The sequence below is a fragment of the Pseudophryne corroboree genome, chromosome 10 (genome assembly GCF_028390025.1).
Source record: "Pseudophryne corroboree isolate aPseCor3 chromosome 10, aPseCor3.hap2, whole genome shotgun sequence".
Classification (NCBI taxonomy): Eukaryota; Metazoa; Chordata; class Amphibia; order Anura; family Myobatrachidae; genus Pseudophryne; species Pseudophryne corroboree.
Genome location: NC_086453.1, coordinates 82,109,275 through 82,123,272, shown reverse-complemented (window position 1 = coordinate 82,123,272; position 13,998 = coordinate 82,109,275). Strand labels below are relative to the sequence as shown.

At 44.0% G+C, this 13,998-nt stretch overlaps 1 protein-coding gene across 2 annotated transcripts in view; it reads right to left on the bottom strand.

Annotated features, from left to right (window-relative positions):
- Window positions 1–13,998, bottom strand: part of LOC134966076 (potassium voltage-gated channel subfamily C member 1-like) — a 168,558-nt gene that overhangs the window by 474 nt on the left and 154,086 nt on the right. The window contains exon 5 of one of the 2 annotated variants that reach the window (XM_063942543.1): window positions 7,835–7,954. The exons of the other annotated variant lie outside the window; for it this stretch is intronic. Within the exon in view, the coding sequence (XP_063798613.1) occupies window positions 7,848–7,954 (107 nt within the window). The 3' untranslated portion in view covers window positions 7,835–7,847. Of the gene's footprint in view, window positions 1–7,834; window positions 7,955–13,998 lie in introns of those variants that run through there. 2 annotated transcript variants of the gene reach the window in all.

Sequence of the window (13,998 nt, the reverse complement as noted above, 5' to 3'; positions counted from 1 at the left end):
GGGGTGGTGCTGCCGCCATGGTTAGACGGTATACCTCTGGTGCTGCCCGTGTGAGGCCACTTCTACAATTTTTTCCAAGGAAACTTTCAGATCCCAATCCGTCCCTGGCCACGCCCCTCATCAGGTCAAACCCTGACCATAATTGCCCTCTTTTGGGGCAAATTGACCCCTTTCAAGGTTGTTAATTGGGGCTATGCCACCAAAATCAGACCAATTGGCAGGTTTGTATATTGGTTTAGCTCACCTATTGGCTGCCTCTACTGTAGTGGAGGTAAAGGGTGCTCTGTAATTTGTCCAATTAGCGAGGATTGCTGGATGTTTAGTGAGCAGGACTTACAACAATACTGAGAAGAGCGCAAAGCACTGACTGAAAGGAACTAAAAACGATGGTGAATAAAAATGTTCTGTCTACATGCTGGTAATGTGGAGATAAAAGTGATAGAGTATTTCAATTACTAGACAGTCCAAGTGTGGTCAGTCAACAAGTTAAAGGGGGTTTCCTTTTGTATACCTGCTATTAGACCACATCAGACAATTTTACCAGCATTCCCTAAGGAATCCTTGTACAACAGGCGTGTGAGAGTGAATGCTCAATGGAGGGGCTGGGAGGCTATTATAACTGATTAACTTTCAGCAATAGTTATTGTACCTAATGAGAAATATGTTTTCATCTGTTATACAATTACGTCTGATTTTGCTTGTTTGCTGCAGTAAAGGTTTGCAGGATGACATGTATGCATGTGAAGCTGGGGCCTTGCATAGAGCTGTTCATTAGTGGGATTGGGGCAGCGTAATTAGCTAGGATGATTCTATGAATACATTGAAGACACAGTGCAAGCCAACAGCCATCTCAATGGCCCTGGAAAGACTTAGGAAAATCAGAGGCGGGGCTATTGTGGATCCAGGGTGTGGCTTGGGCAGAGTTTTGTCATCATTTGGCTTTCTATGTCATTAAGCAGTATGACACAATAAGCAGGGCTAAGATGCTGGTAATTAAATGAAGCCAGGCAAACTGCGAGGAACTTTTCAGATGCAAATTGGTAATTATTTTCTTTACACTAGATCCCAAGTTGGTGTAACACTTGAAATTTAATGTGAACGTCTTTGGAAATCCCAAGAACATGTGTTTCCCCTTGATCACACAAACCGTAAAAGCAAATAATACTGTCATAAAACTCATCCTCTTTCTTTCACTGCAGTCCCAAGTTGTTTTAAATGAGGATGAAATGAAAGAAATAACAGTTTGGTTTGGTTTTGTGGACTGGCCTGTGGCAAATGACTACAGAAATGCAAAAGTGGCAGATATGGGATGCATTTAATACCGACGCCAGAATCCCGACAGCCGACAATGCCACAGGCCGGAACTGGTGCACCAGGGCTATTCCCACTCGTGGGTGTCCACGACACCCAAAGATCCTGTGCTGAGCGCAGCTAGCCACCGAGCCCACAGAGTGCCGAGTGCAGCACAGTTTTTTTGTGCTCGCACCCCTGTCTGCATTCTTTTTTTTTTTTTACTAGTTTATCTGCATTCATACTATTACTTGGTTCGGAGTAATGGGTTTATCTGGGCACATGTCTTTCACATAAACATTTTAATTACAGGTAGAATCCATTTGACTTCTATACAGGGGATGCACTTAAAATACTGGCATCCGGAATCCCAACATCCGTCAGAATGACGCCGCCAGAATCCCGACCATAAGTATAGCAAGCAGGTTAGGGGGAGAGGAGAAGGAGGTTAGGTCTGCCGGTCAATCAAATGCTTTTGATTTGTTAAACATATGAGCGGTGGGGAGTTAAGAAGCAGGGATAACTGTTTGAATGAATGACACTACTGCTTCATGTTCATCTACTGAGGAGAGCCCTATCAGCTTATTTACAGTTTAGGCTCACAAAGCAACTGTTCTGTTTGTGTGATTTTGTATGGCACTTAATAATAACAACAAATAATGGGTCTGATCCATACGAATGCTGCCGCAGATGCTATCTTTGAAGTGCGAAAATATGCTAATGTAACAGACACTGGGATCTGTATAGAGGCCCGCAAAGGCCCTGGCAGCTGTCTGCTACTGCGTACACATTTGCAACATCTACACAGATCCGGGAAACATTGGTTCCTTGAGTCAATGGTCACTCAGAAAAGCTGCTGCAACCAAGACACCAGAGATGTGATTCCTGCATACAGGATCGCAGTCAGCGGCGGATACACATCCGAAAAATGGTCCCGACGCCCACATTTTTACTGACATTCCCAGTTACCTCCCACAAAGCAGCAGCCCCCTGCCAATCACTTGCGAATGAATCCTATCACTGTGCATCCCTGGCATCATGTGGCTAAGGGCTAGATGTCTCGAGAGCTGAGTTATTTCAGAGCTACGGCTCACCCTGTAAAGAATTACCAGTTAGTGGCAGCCTTATATATTTTTCAGAGGGGTTTGATATACACAATTCTTCCTTACCATAGAGATGCCCACATTCATCATTGGCCCCAATGGACAGCTCTCTTGTTTTGTAACATACTGGAGTCTCAGCAGTCTCTCCCTGGGTTTTGAGTGTGGTTGCCCTGCTACGCGCTGTCCTCATTCTCTTGTGGAACCTACTTAGCCACAGTTTGCAGGTGAAATTCCCTGGTCATTTAAAATACTGAGGGCGGTATGTACTACGCATTGGATTTTGGATGCGATACATCCCGCCACTTATCAGGTGGATAGCGGCGTTAATAATGCATGTGCAGGTCTCGTTCTGCAATAACGCTCGTAGTTCCCTGGATGCCATAGCCTTATTGACAGCCTGTGACCATTTTGGGGTGGCAATGCTGAGCGTTTGTCAAAACGGGGGGTGTCAGCTCTGTTTTGTAGGCGTGCGGCGACCAGGGTCTGTGTCTTCCGACACAGATTTACTGGACCCTGCGGCGTGATTATACTGAACATCCTTAGTAACCAGTGGGATACTCAGATGTCTGATGATCACGCACATAGGGGGTCATTCTGAGTTGATCGCTTGCTAGCTAGTTTTAGCAGCCGTGCAAACGCTATGCCGCCGCGCACTGGGGAGTGTATTTTAGATTAGCAGAAGTGCGAATGCATGTGCAGCCGAGCTCTGCAAAAATAGTTTGTGCAGTTTCAGAGCAGCTCAGAACTTACTCAGCGCTTGCGATCACTTCAGCCTATTCGTGTCCGGATTTGATGTCATACACCCGCCCAGTTAACGCCCAGCCATGCCTGCGTTTGTTCAGACACGCCTGCGTTTTTGCAAACACTCCCTGAAAACGGTCAGTTTACACCCAGTAACACCCCCTTTCTGTCAATCTTCTTGCGGCCGTCAGTGCGAAGAAAAACTTTGCTAGAACCTGTGCACAACCACAATGGACTTTGTACCCGTACGACACGCATGCGCATTGCGGCCCATACGCATGCGCATAAATGCTGTTTTTTCACCTGATCGCTGTGCTGCGAAAATCGTCAGCGAGCGATCAACTCTGAATGACCACCATGATCCGATGGTGCTTTGTTGTGCGCAGCAGCATGGGGCGTCTATTTACACGATACGCATCCTGCAGCATTTGGATCATTTTTCACAGCGGCTCACCAATTCCTGATGCTACACTACGCAAACCCATCAGTCTGCGTAGCCTGCAGTTCCATCAATACACCCTCACTTAGTTTTGCCTACAAGTGAAGATGAGACTGAGTTGTCTACAACCCTGCAACACACGTCCATGCTGGGCTCCTGAGCATGCGCTGTGTGAAATTACACACGTCTGAAAAAGTGACATACTTTCACCTCTGCTTTAGCCCCTATGTCATTTTATTAATAAAGTTTGACAATTTTGTCTGTTACAAAAAGTTCTGTATTAGAGACAGTTTTGTTTTCAACATTCTAAAAAAACAAAAACAAAAAAAGTGCTGTATGACATTAACTAAGCAGAGTTGGATTCGGAAGTTAAGCTGGGTGCACACCAGATTGATCTGGCGATCTTGCGATGGCTCGATGTGATGTAATGATATATTGTGTCCACATACACACTGCAAGATCTGCTGTAGGACTGCACAATACATCCTTACAGTATCAATGTTAGCGAATCACATTTTATCTTATGATGAATTGGGTGATATTGGGGGAAGACACTATGGGGGTAATTCAGAGTTGATCGCAGCAGCAAAATTGTTAGCAGTTGGTCAAAACCATGGGGGTCATTCCGAGTTGATCGCTCGCTAGCAGTTTTTAGCAGCCATGCAAACGCTATGCCGCCGCCCACTGGGAGTGTATTTTAGCTTAGCAGAAGTGCAAACGTTTTTATCGCAGGGCGCCTGCAAAAAATTTTTGTGTAGTTTCAGAGTAGCTCAACATCTACTCAGTGCTTGCAATCACTTCAGACTATTCAGTTCTGGATTTGACGTCACACACCTGCCCAGCGTTCGCCCAGCCACGCCTGCGTTTTCCCTGGCACGCCTGCATTTTTCTGAACACTCCCTGAAAACAGTCAGTTGCCACCCAGAAACGCCCACTTCATGGCCAGCAGTGCGACTGAAATGCATCGCTAGACCCTGTGCAAAACTGCATCATTCGTTGTGCCCGTACGTCGCCCGTGTGCATTGCGCCGCATACGCAGAACTGCCGTTTTTTAGACTGATCGCTGCGAACAAATGCAGCTAGCGATCAAATCGGAATGACCCCCCATGTGCAGTGCAGGGGAGGCAGATGTAACATGTGCATAGAGAGTTAGATTTGGGTGGGTTATTTTGTTTCTGTGCAGGGTAAATACTGTCTGCTTTATTTTTACACTGCAATTTAGATTGCAGATTGAACACACCCCACCCAAATCTAACTCTCTCTGCACATGTTATATCTGCCTCCCCTGCAGTGCACATGGGGGGTAATTCCGCCCTGATTGCAAACTAGCATTTTTCGCTGTGCTGCGATCAGGTCAGAACTGCGCATGCATATGCACCGCAATGCGCAGGCGCATTGTATGGGTACAAAAAGCGAAGAATCCATTCGCACAGCCGATCGCAAGGAGATTGACAGGAAGAGGGAAGTGGGTGTCAACTGACCGTTTTCTGGGAGTGGGTGGAAAAACACAGGCGTGTCGAAGACTTTGCAGTGCGGGTGTCTGACGTCAATTCCGGGCAAGAACAGGCTGAAGTGATCGCAGCAGCTGAGTAAGTTCTGAGCTACTCAGAAATTGCACAAAACTTTTTTGTAGTGCTCGGCTGCACATGCGATCGCACACTTGCAATGCAAAAATACACTCCCCTATAGGCAGCGACTATCTGTTCGCAGTGCTGCAAAAAATAGCTAGCGAGCGATCATCTCGGAATTACCCCCATGGTTTTGCCCAACTGCTAACAAATTTGCTGCTGCGATCAACTCTGAATTAGGCCCAATATGATGGTCATTGCAAACCATCGCAGATCGCAAGACTGGCCAATATATCGTATAGGGTGTACCCAGCTTAAGCACATGGGTCACATCAATGCATATAACAGCTATAGAAGATAACATTTTATTTGTTTCTAGTACCAATTAAATAAAACTCATTTTCAAAGTTTCTACTAATTTTAACAATATATTAAGAGGGCTTAACACTATATAATAACCTGCAATGACATTTCAGTGCCTGTGGGGGTCACTGTTTAGGGGTCATGGACCACAGTAAGTAGCCGGCAGTCACTGCTTATGTACAGTACAGGTCTACTGTCTTTAATGAGCGAAATGTATTGTAGTTGACACCTCAGAGTTTTTTTAGTTTTGCAAACTAAAATACACAAAGCTATCACACAGACAAATTATTTCCATGCACTCTTGTTAGAACTCTGGATCAAAACTGTGAGCCCAACATTAAATAGAGAGGTACAGTCATTCACATGTTTATGTATCAAGCAGCTAAAAGACTGGAGAAGTGGGACAGTGGATAAGTTGTCCTTTGCAACCAATCAGCTTTGAGGTAGCCATTTATAAAGTGCATTTTATAAAATAATAGGTGGAAGCTGGCAACCAATATAGGCACAGCTCTCCACTCTTGTCACTGCTTGGTACATCAACCCCTCAATTTTAAGTTAGTTTCTGATTTTTGTCACAACATAGAAAAAAAAATGACTCAACATATATCATACCTGGCTTTAGAATGGTGACCATGCAGCTGCTCGTGTCAGCTTTCATCAAAGTCTACACCTACAGCTGTGGAATCACAATTGTAAAGTCAGTTATGCTGTGTTCTATTGTAGGGTAGTTTGTAGCAAAGCATTATCTATCTCTCTATCTCTCTATCTATCTATCTATCTATCTATCTATCTATCTATCTATCTATCTATCGGGCTGATTTATCAATGAGGTTTATCATACACAACGATTTTTAAAATTTGTTGCGTATGATAAATGGTGCTCCATCCAACAGCTCCCAACTGTCATTTTTCCAACACATGCCAGTTGGGAGTTGATTGGCTGGAGCACCGTAGATATATTGAGGCTGATTTATCAACAAGTTTTATAATACACAAATAGTTTTAAAACTTGTTGCGTATGATAAATCAGCATCTATCTATCTATCTATCTATCTATCTATCTATCTATCTATCTATTTATCTATCTATCTATCGTTGTTTCATTTGTCACAATTCACTTTTCCAAGCTGTTGTCCTTTGCGACAGAGGTCCTGATTCAGAGATGTACACAAAGCCAATTTTGTATGCAGTGGGGCAATTTCTTTTTATCTGCACATGTGCCGCGACGGTCATGCGATGGCGGCCACAGAGAGGTTTTATGCGCAAAGGGACTGATAGTAAGAGACCATTTGTGGGAGGTAACGGGGGAGCGGCGACAAAATCACAGGCGTTACAACCATTTCTGGGGCGTGTCACAGTTTTCAAATGCGATCCCGTAAACAGTTACAATGGATCCAGTGTCTTACTTCTAGCGGCCATAGATTTAACTCAGATAGTTGATGTTACCCGATGTGCGCCCGATGGCTGCGTCTTTGTACGGAATTGGAGGAGCAGAGGTACCAATTTTGGGGGGTGCCTCTATAAAACTCCAAGCGGCTGAGACATTCGCAAATTTTCTCACAGCCGCTGTGCACAAAATCTCAGTTGCAAATGCTTTTGTATAAATCTCTGAATCAGGTTGATAGTTGGGAGACTGGAGGGGACTTTTAGTGGGTGACTGTATACAGTTACACCCGTCCTTTTGTCCTAATCTCACACCAGTAGGTGTATTTTTTATTTTTTTGTCTTACCTTGATAACAAGTTGAGTTTTATTCCATGACTAAAACATGAACATTGCATTTATTGTAATCATGTGAGATTAGAAGTTGATGCCGGTTACAGCTCATGGATAATATCAGATGAGCTCTGTTTAGATATTATCAAATGATGATTTGGCCATTGTATGATGATAACTTGAACCAAGGAGACAGATGGTATAGAACTACATCTGTTTCCTTCTGCAACTTGCCAACAGTGAGGGTTATTGAGGAATGATCTGAACAAGTTACAATTAACATCCAAAGGCTTGTTTAGTACTGTGCTTCCTAGAACGCTTGACATGCATTTTGACATGTAGCCTTTGAGTATCAGATCATTTGATAACCAGAACTGTGTAAATGAAATATGAGCAAGATGAAGTTAGGATCCATACTTGGCTGGCGGCACTTTGTTCGTATAATATCTAAAGACGTTTAGGTATTTCCAGCCATTAAGACCAAAAAATCACCATCAATATGGATCTGGAACTTATGAAGAGAGTTATTTGGTGCATTGCAGAAAGAGAAATGAGCAAGGTTTGTAGTTAATGAGGGTGAGAAGGGGCAGCCCCTTTCATGCTACTCACCCCTAGGACATCATGCATCCTACTGCTTGATCCATGTGGCAGCATTGGCATTGAGGTCATGCAGAAGATCAACGTCTTGTTTGTACCAGTCGTCGTGCTGAGGTGATGGAGTGCAGGCGTTGACAGCTGAAGAGCGAAGGGCGCAGGCAATGAAAATGAAACATGGATGGAAATGAAAATAAACAAACAAACAAAAAAAGAAATGTTTTAATGTAGATGGTGTTATAAAGATGACCTGCCCCCATTCTCCCAGCATGTGTGTCAGCCTGTGTTAGAGAGCTAAATTCTGTTGGATATAGAAGATCACACCCTTTGTATAAGAATTAAGATAGCAATATTAATAAAGAACTAGATAGGAAAACAACTAATCCTGTATTGCTCCCTCAGCATTGACAGTGACCTGCAAATAACGTGTTGGTGTGGGTGACAGTCACCTTTCCCTCGGCATGTGTCATCTCTGTAACATTGACCATCGTTGAAAACTACTTCAAGCTGGTAAATTCAAGCCAAGCCTTTTTGTCAAGCAAAATTGTAAGCCGATGTTTAGTCATATGGATTTATAGTGTAAAATATGTAAAGTGATTATCTATTATATAATCTTCTAGAGCATGTGTCTAGCTGTAGAGAGGCCTCACCCTCTCACTGCCGCTGGTAGGGGATGGGGCGCTTGCTGGTGCTAAAGGAAGAGTTTGGGGTAGAGATGAGAGAGAGAGAGAGATTGACTTAAGGGACAGACATGACGGGAAGACAGAGGGAGAGGGGAGGGGGTCTGGTTGAGTGGTACAGAGATGAGAAAGAGGGGAACAGGAGCAGTCAATGGGCAGGGATGAGAGACAGGAGGGAGTTGAGGGGGACAGATAAGAGAGACAGGGAGATGGGGATGAGAGGGACAGAAATGAGAATCAGAGACTGGAGGGTGAGGGGGACAGAGATGAGAGAAAGGAACACAGGAGAAATGAGAGAGACAGGGGTGAAACACAGGGGAAGGTAAGAGGATGGGGAAGGTGAGGGGGAAAAAGATGAGAAACAAGCAGATGGGGGTGAGGGGTACAGAGATAAGATACAGGGATACTGAAGGGTGAAGAGGGATGGAGATGAGAGACATAAAGATATATGAAGGGTGAGTGGGACAGAGATAACAAACAGGGAGACTGGATGTGGGGTGAGGGGGACAGATATGAGAGATGGGGTGAAAGGGGTGTAGGGGGACAGAGATGAGAGACTAAGTGGAGGAGTGGGGACAGAGAAGAGATAAAGGAAAAAACTCTGGAATGCTGGGCAAGATAACAAATGAACCGGTGTATGACGGGTATAAAATACTATTAAATATTATAATGTGAAAAGCAAAACTGTGAGTGATGGTTCTGCTTTCACATAAACTTTCAATACTTTCAATTGTCAAATACAATAAGGTGTTTTATTGGCTTTTTAATCAGATATGTTTTAATATTTAAGTGTGACTTGGCATCTTGGGTTGTTATCTAGAACTTGCACTTATATTAGCACTGCTATCCATTGGAGAGCAGACTATCGTGAAAGGTGAACATTTAACATACTAGGAGGTCTATTTACTAAGCCTTGGATGGAGATAAAGTACCAGCCAATCAGCTCCTAACTGCCTTGTTACAGACTGTGTTTGAAAAATGGCTGGTGCTTTACAAGGCTTAGTAAATTGACCCCTAAGTGTTACATAAACAGGTGGGTTGTCCTCCAAGTAAATGTTAGCAATAATATGAGCTAAGTTAGTAGGTGACTGATTAGAATAACAAGTTATTTCGTAGTAGGTGGAAATGTATGGAAGAGTTATAGTATTTATGGCAAAAGTCTGGTAACTTGGGTAACTTGTACCCAAAATTCCATTTCAGAGGATGACCACTATTCCTCTCTTGCTGTTACAGCTCCCACCCTGCACCCAGTGTCATATGTGAACCTGTCATCAGTTACATTAGTGCAGTGAGGCGTTGGGAAGATGACGGTAAGTATCTCCTGCAAGGTTGGGATTTCACAGGAAATTAATTAGGATAGAGATCTCATGTTGCACGCTCATGGTGTACGGCACCTTGCTTTGTTCAATTGTGACCCCCTCCCAGACAAGCAATATATTTGTTTGACCGTTTGCTGTAGGTTGTTTTCACTGCTTATGGCATTTAGTGGTCTGCAGGATAATTGTTTGTGAAATTGCAGAGGTAAACTCTCATGTGAAAGCACTACCTATACCTCATCATTAATTTAAACGTTCTTCTAATGTAGGGCTCAGTACTTAAATTATTAAATATAAACATTAAATATAAACTATTCTTTTAGTCTCCAATTAAAGATATTGACATCAACATACTTCAGGTCCATAGATGCATTGGCTAAACTATTTCTTGTAACACCGTGCTGGTCACCAAGACATATTGGTTTCCTCCCTAAGCATAAGAGTGTAATGAGAAAGAGCCACCAATTCTGCTTAGAAAACATTAAAGGTGAGATTTATCAAACCTCCTGAGTAGTGGAATTGTAGCCCATAGCAACCGACCAGAACTTTTCTTTTATAGAACGCTTGATAAATTGTCCTCTAAGTACTTTAGGCAAATCAGGGCCCACACGTGTCAGCATTTGCTGAGCCTGTGCCTCCAGTTATATATGCACAATTTACATATGTCCACGGAATATGGAAATAGTGTCCCAAATCAGGGCCTTTTGGCCCATGCAAAGCCTTGGAAATAAGGAACTGGTTTCAGGTTTGTCCTGTCTCCTTCCCTTTCAGCTCCTTTTAATATCTTGCCCACAGAACAAAATCTTATTAATACCCCTTTCACACAGAGAGTCAAATTACCAGGTGAAGAAGTTCTACTAGTAATTTGCTGATCAACATGGGTGCTTTTTCTGTTTGAAAGGGTCAATCTGGGTTAAAATTCCCAGGTTTCCAACCCTAGTACATTCCGGGTCGAAGTCCTGGGAATCTCAACCCGGGTTGACTTTTCACACAGAAGAAATACCCGTGTTGATCCACAAATTACCGGGTAGAAATTCTTGACCAGGTAATTTGCTCTTCTGTGTGAAAGGCAGGGACCGGCAAAATGACCCGACACTCAAATGCCAGGTAAAAGCAGGGATTTTCAGACATTTCTGTCTGAAAATGGTATGAAAGAACGGTTTTGGCACTAATAGACAAATTACAACCAGAACATAAAGTATAGTAATGTTTTGCTCCTATAAGAGTAGCCCATTGCAAAAAGTACCTTTAAACATGCAAACTGCATAGAAATATATTTTAAAACAGGCAAGAGCAGTCATCCGATTACATAACACTAGTAAAAGGATTGTGTAATGTGTAATGTGCCCTCTTATTGTTTGCTTCATAAATTACAGAGACCATTATTGCTCCACCGAAAGACCAACAGCAATAAGTCCCCTTACTTCACAAAGCAAAAACTGTACTTCGTTGAATAGCAATAAGAATAGTAATAAAAATCTTATTAAAGTGTAAGTAGCTTTGCTCATTTTATTGCGCAGAGCATATATATAATGCAAAGTGTTTCTCTGCTTCAGCCAGTACCTTCACACAAATCTTTTGTAATCAAAATCTCATGGGCTCCAATGCAATTCGACGTGATGTGACTGGTGAACATCATGTGATATTCGACTGTACATATATTTGCCTTTTGTGTGAGTGAAAACTTGCAACATTGGGCCTAATTCAGACCTGGTCGCTAGCAGACGATTTTTGCACTGCTGCGAACAGATAGTCGCCGCGTACAGGGGGAGGGTATTTTAGCTGTGCAAGTGTGCGAACGCATGTGTAGCTAGCTGTACAAACACACAGCGCAGGACTTACTCAGCTGCTGCAATCACTTCAGCCTGTCCCGGAGCGGAATTGACATCAGGATCCCTCCCTGCAAATGCTTGGACATGCCTGTGTTTTTCAAAACACTCCCAGAAAACGGTCAGTTCTCACCCACGAACGCCTTCTCCCTGTCAATCTCCTTGCGAACACCCGTGCAAATGGATCCTTTGCACAAACCCATCGCTGAGCAGCGATCCGCTTTGTACCCGTGTGACGCGCCTGCGCATTGCGGTGCATACGCATGTGCAGTTTAGACCTGATCGCCCGCTGTATGAAAACGCAGCCTAGCGATCAGGTCTGAATTACCCCTCATTGACGGCTGCGATGTGGTGTGGGATGATTCTATATGACACACATCGGCTATCACACAGAATTGAATCAACCCATTGGGTCTAATTACTAAGGAGATAAGCAACAAAGGGGACATCGATGGAGTTTGTGCTACTCTTAATTTATTAAAGGGTTCCTTTTAGCTATTGCTTGTGGCAGACATGCTAGAGAAACTGTTCACCCAGTGTTAACCATATATTTAGTACTATACATATATGGCCCTCATTCCGAGTTGTTCGCTCGGTATTTTTCATCGCATCGCAATGAAAATCCGCTTAGTACGCATGCGCAATGTTCGCACTGCGACTGCGCCAAGTAACTTTGCTATGTAGAAAGTAATTTTACTCACGGCTTTTTCATCGCTCCGGCGATCGTAATGTGATTGACAGGAAATGGGTGTTACTGGGCGGAAACACGGCGTTTCAGGGGCGTGTGGCTGAAAACGCTACCGTTTCCGGAAAAAACGCAGGAGTGGCCGGAGAAACGGTGGGAGTGCCTGGGCGAACGCTGGGTGTGTTTGTGACGTCAAACAGGAACGACAAGCACTGAACTGATCGCACAGGCAGAGTAAGTCTGAAGCTACTCTGAAACTGCTAAGTAGTTAGTAATCGCAATATTGCGAATACATCGGTCGCAATTTTAAGAAGCTAAGATTCACTCCCAGTAGGCGGCGGCTTAGCGTGTGTAACTCTGCTAAATTCGCCTTGCGACCGATCAACTCGGAATGAGGGCCTATATTTTTGTCTAAAGCAGAACTGCAAGCTGAAGCACATGCTCAGATGCATGCAGGGTCCGCTGACCAATCATAAGACTCCTCTAATTGCTGCAAGCCATTATAGCGGGGGAGCTGAATATCACTCATCACAGGTCTTGGCAACATTTTATTGGTAAATTGCATTGATACTTCATTATTTATTGCAGCGATAACAGCTGGTAGAAAATCTTAATACCTAATAATAAACAGGCCTGTAAGCCTCAGCGCACCAGCTCAGAATACTTTTCCAAGGCTTCAGTGTGAAAACACTTAGGAGGCCCACAGTACAAACCCAGCTTCGACACAGTACAGAGCTGTCCCACCGAGGTACACAGTTCTGTTGGGCAGTCCGATGAATAGTCTTTATTTTGTGGAGCAAGATTATTGAAATGAGTTAAAGGGGTGGAGAGGGCGCTTCTAAAGGGACATTACTTGCTGGTCAGAGCAGCACAAGGGGCCTGACACAGAGGTAAACACAATGTTGATGACGGATGCCATGGAGTCATTTTTTGCCACTGCACATGCACCAAAGCTGCACTACTCATGCGCAGTGAAGATTTATTTGCTAAGTGACAGATAGGCAGCATTTGGGGGAGGTAATGGGGGTGGCTAGAAAAGCGCAGGCATGCCGGGACCATTTTCTGGCTGTGGCCTAGTCAGCCACTGCAAGTTCATTCACAGCTGGAGAGGCCCCGGTGCCTTAGGAGAACCGCTCTGTCTCAGACAGCATAGGGTAGCCCCCACTTATGTGTGGGATGGGCATATGTGAGGTGCCACCAGTGGGCGTATCTGCGCTCAAGGTGGCGGGTGAGTCGTTAGCATATTTTTGCAAGTCTACTACGAATGACATTGCGCTGGGCATGCAACTGCCTGCACCACTGAATCAGGCCCATGGCACTCTGAATAAGACTTCATACGCTTCTACTATAGAATGTTTGGTATAAGAGTGCCTTCAAGTATGCCAGACGAACCATCCAGGTGCATCACTGCAAAACCAGCAAGCTTATAGATGACGTCCCATGTTATCTTCCTAATGGTTGGCCTGGTAGCACATGACTGTCTGTGTATTTGAACTAACTTTATGGAAACCATGACAAGGGCGGCAGTGTCTGATAAGCAGATGTCTATGAGAAGTAAACAGTGCTGCTTCCCTCTTACATACGATACAACTACAATGCACAAGCTATGTGTCAGATGTAACTAAGTACACACACACACACACACACACACACACACACACACACACACACACAA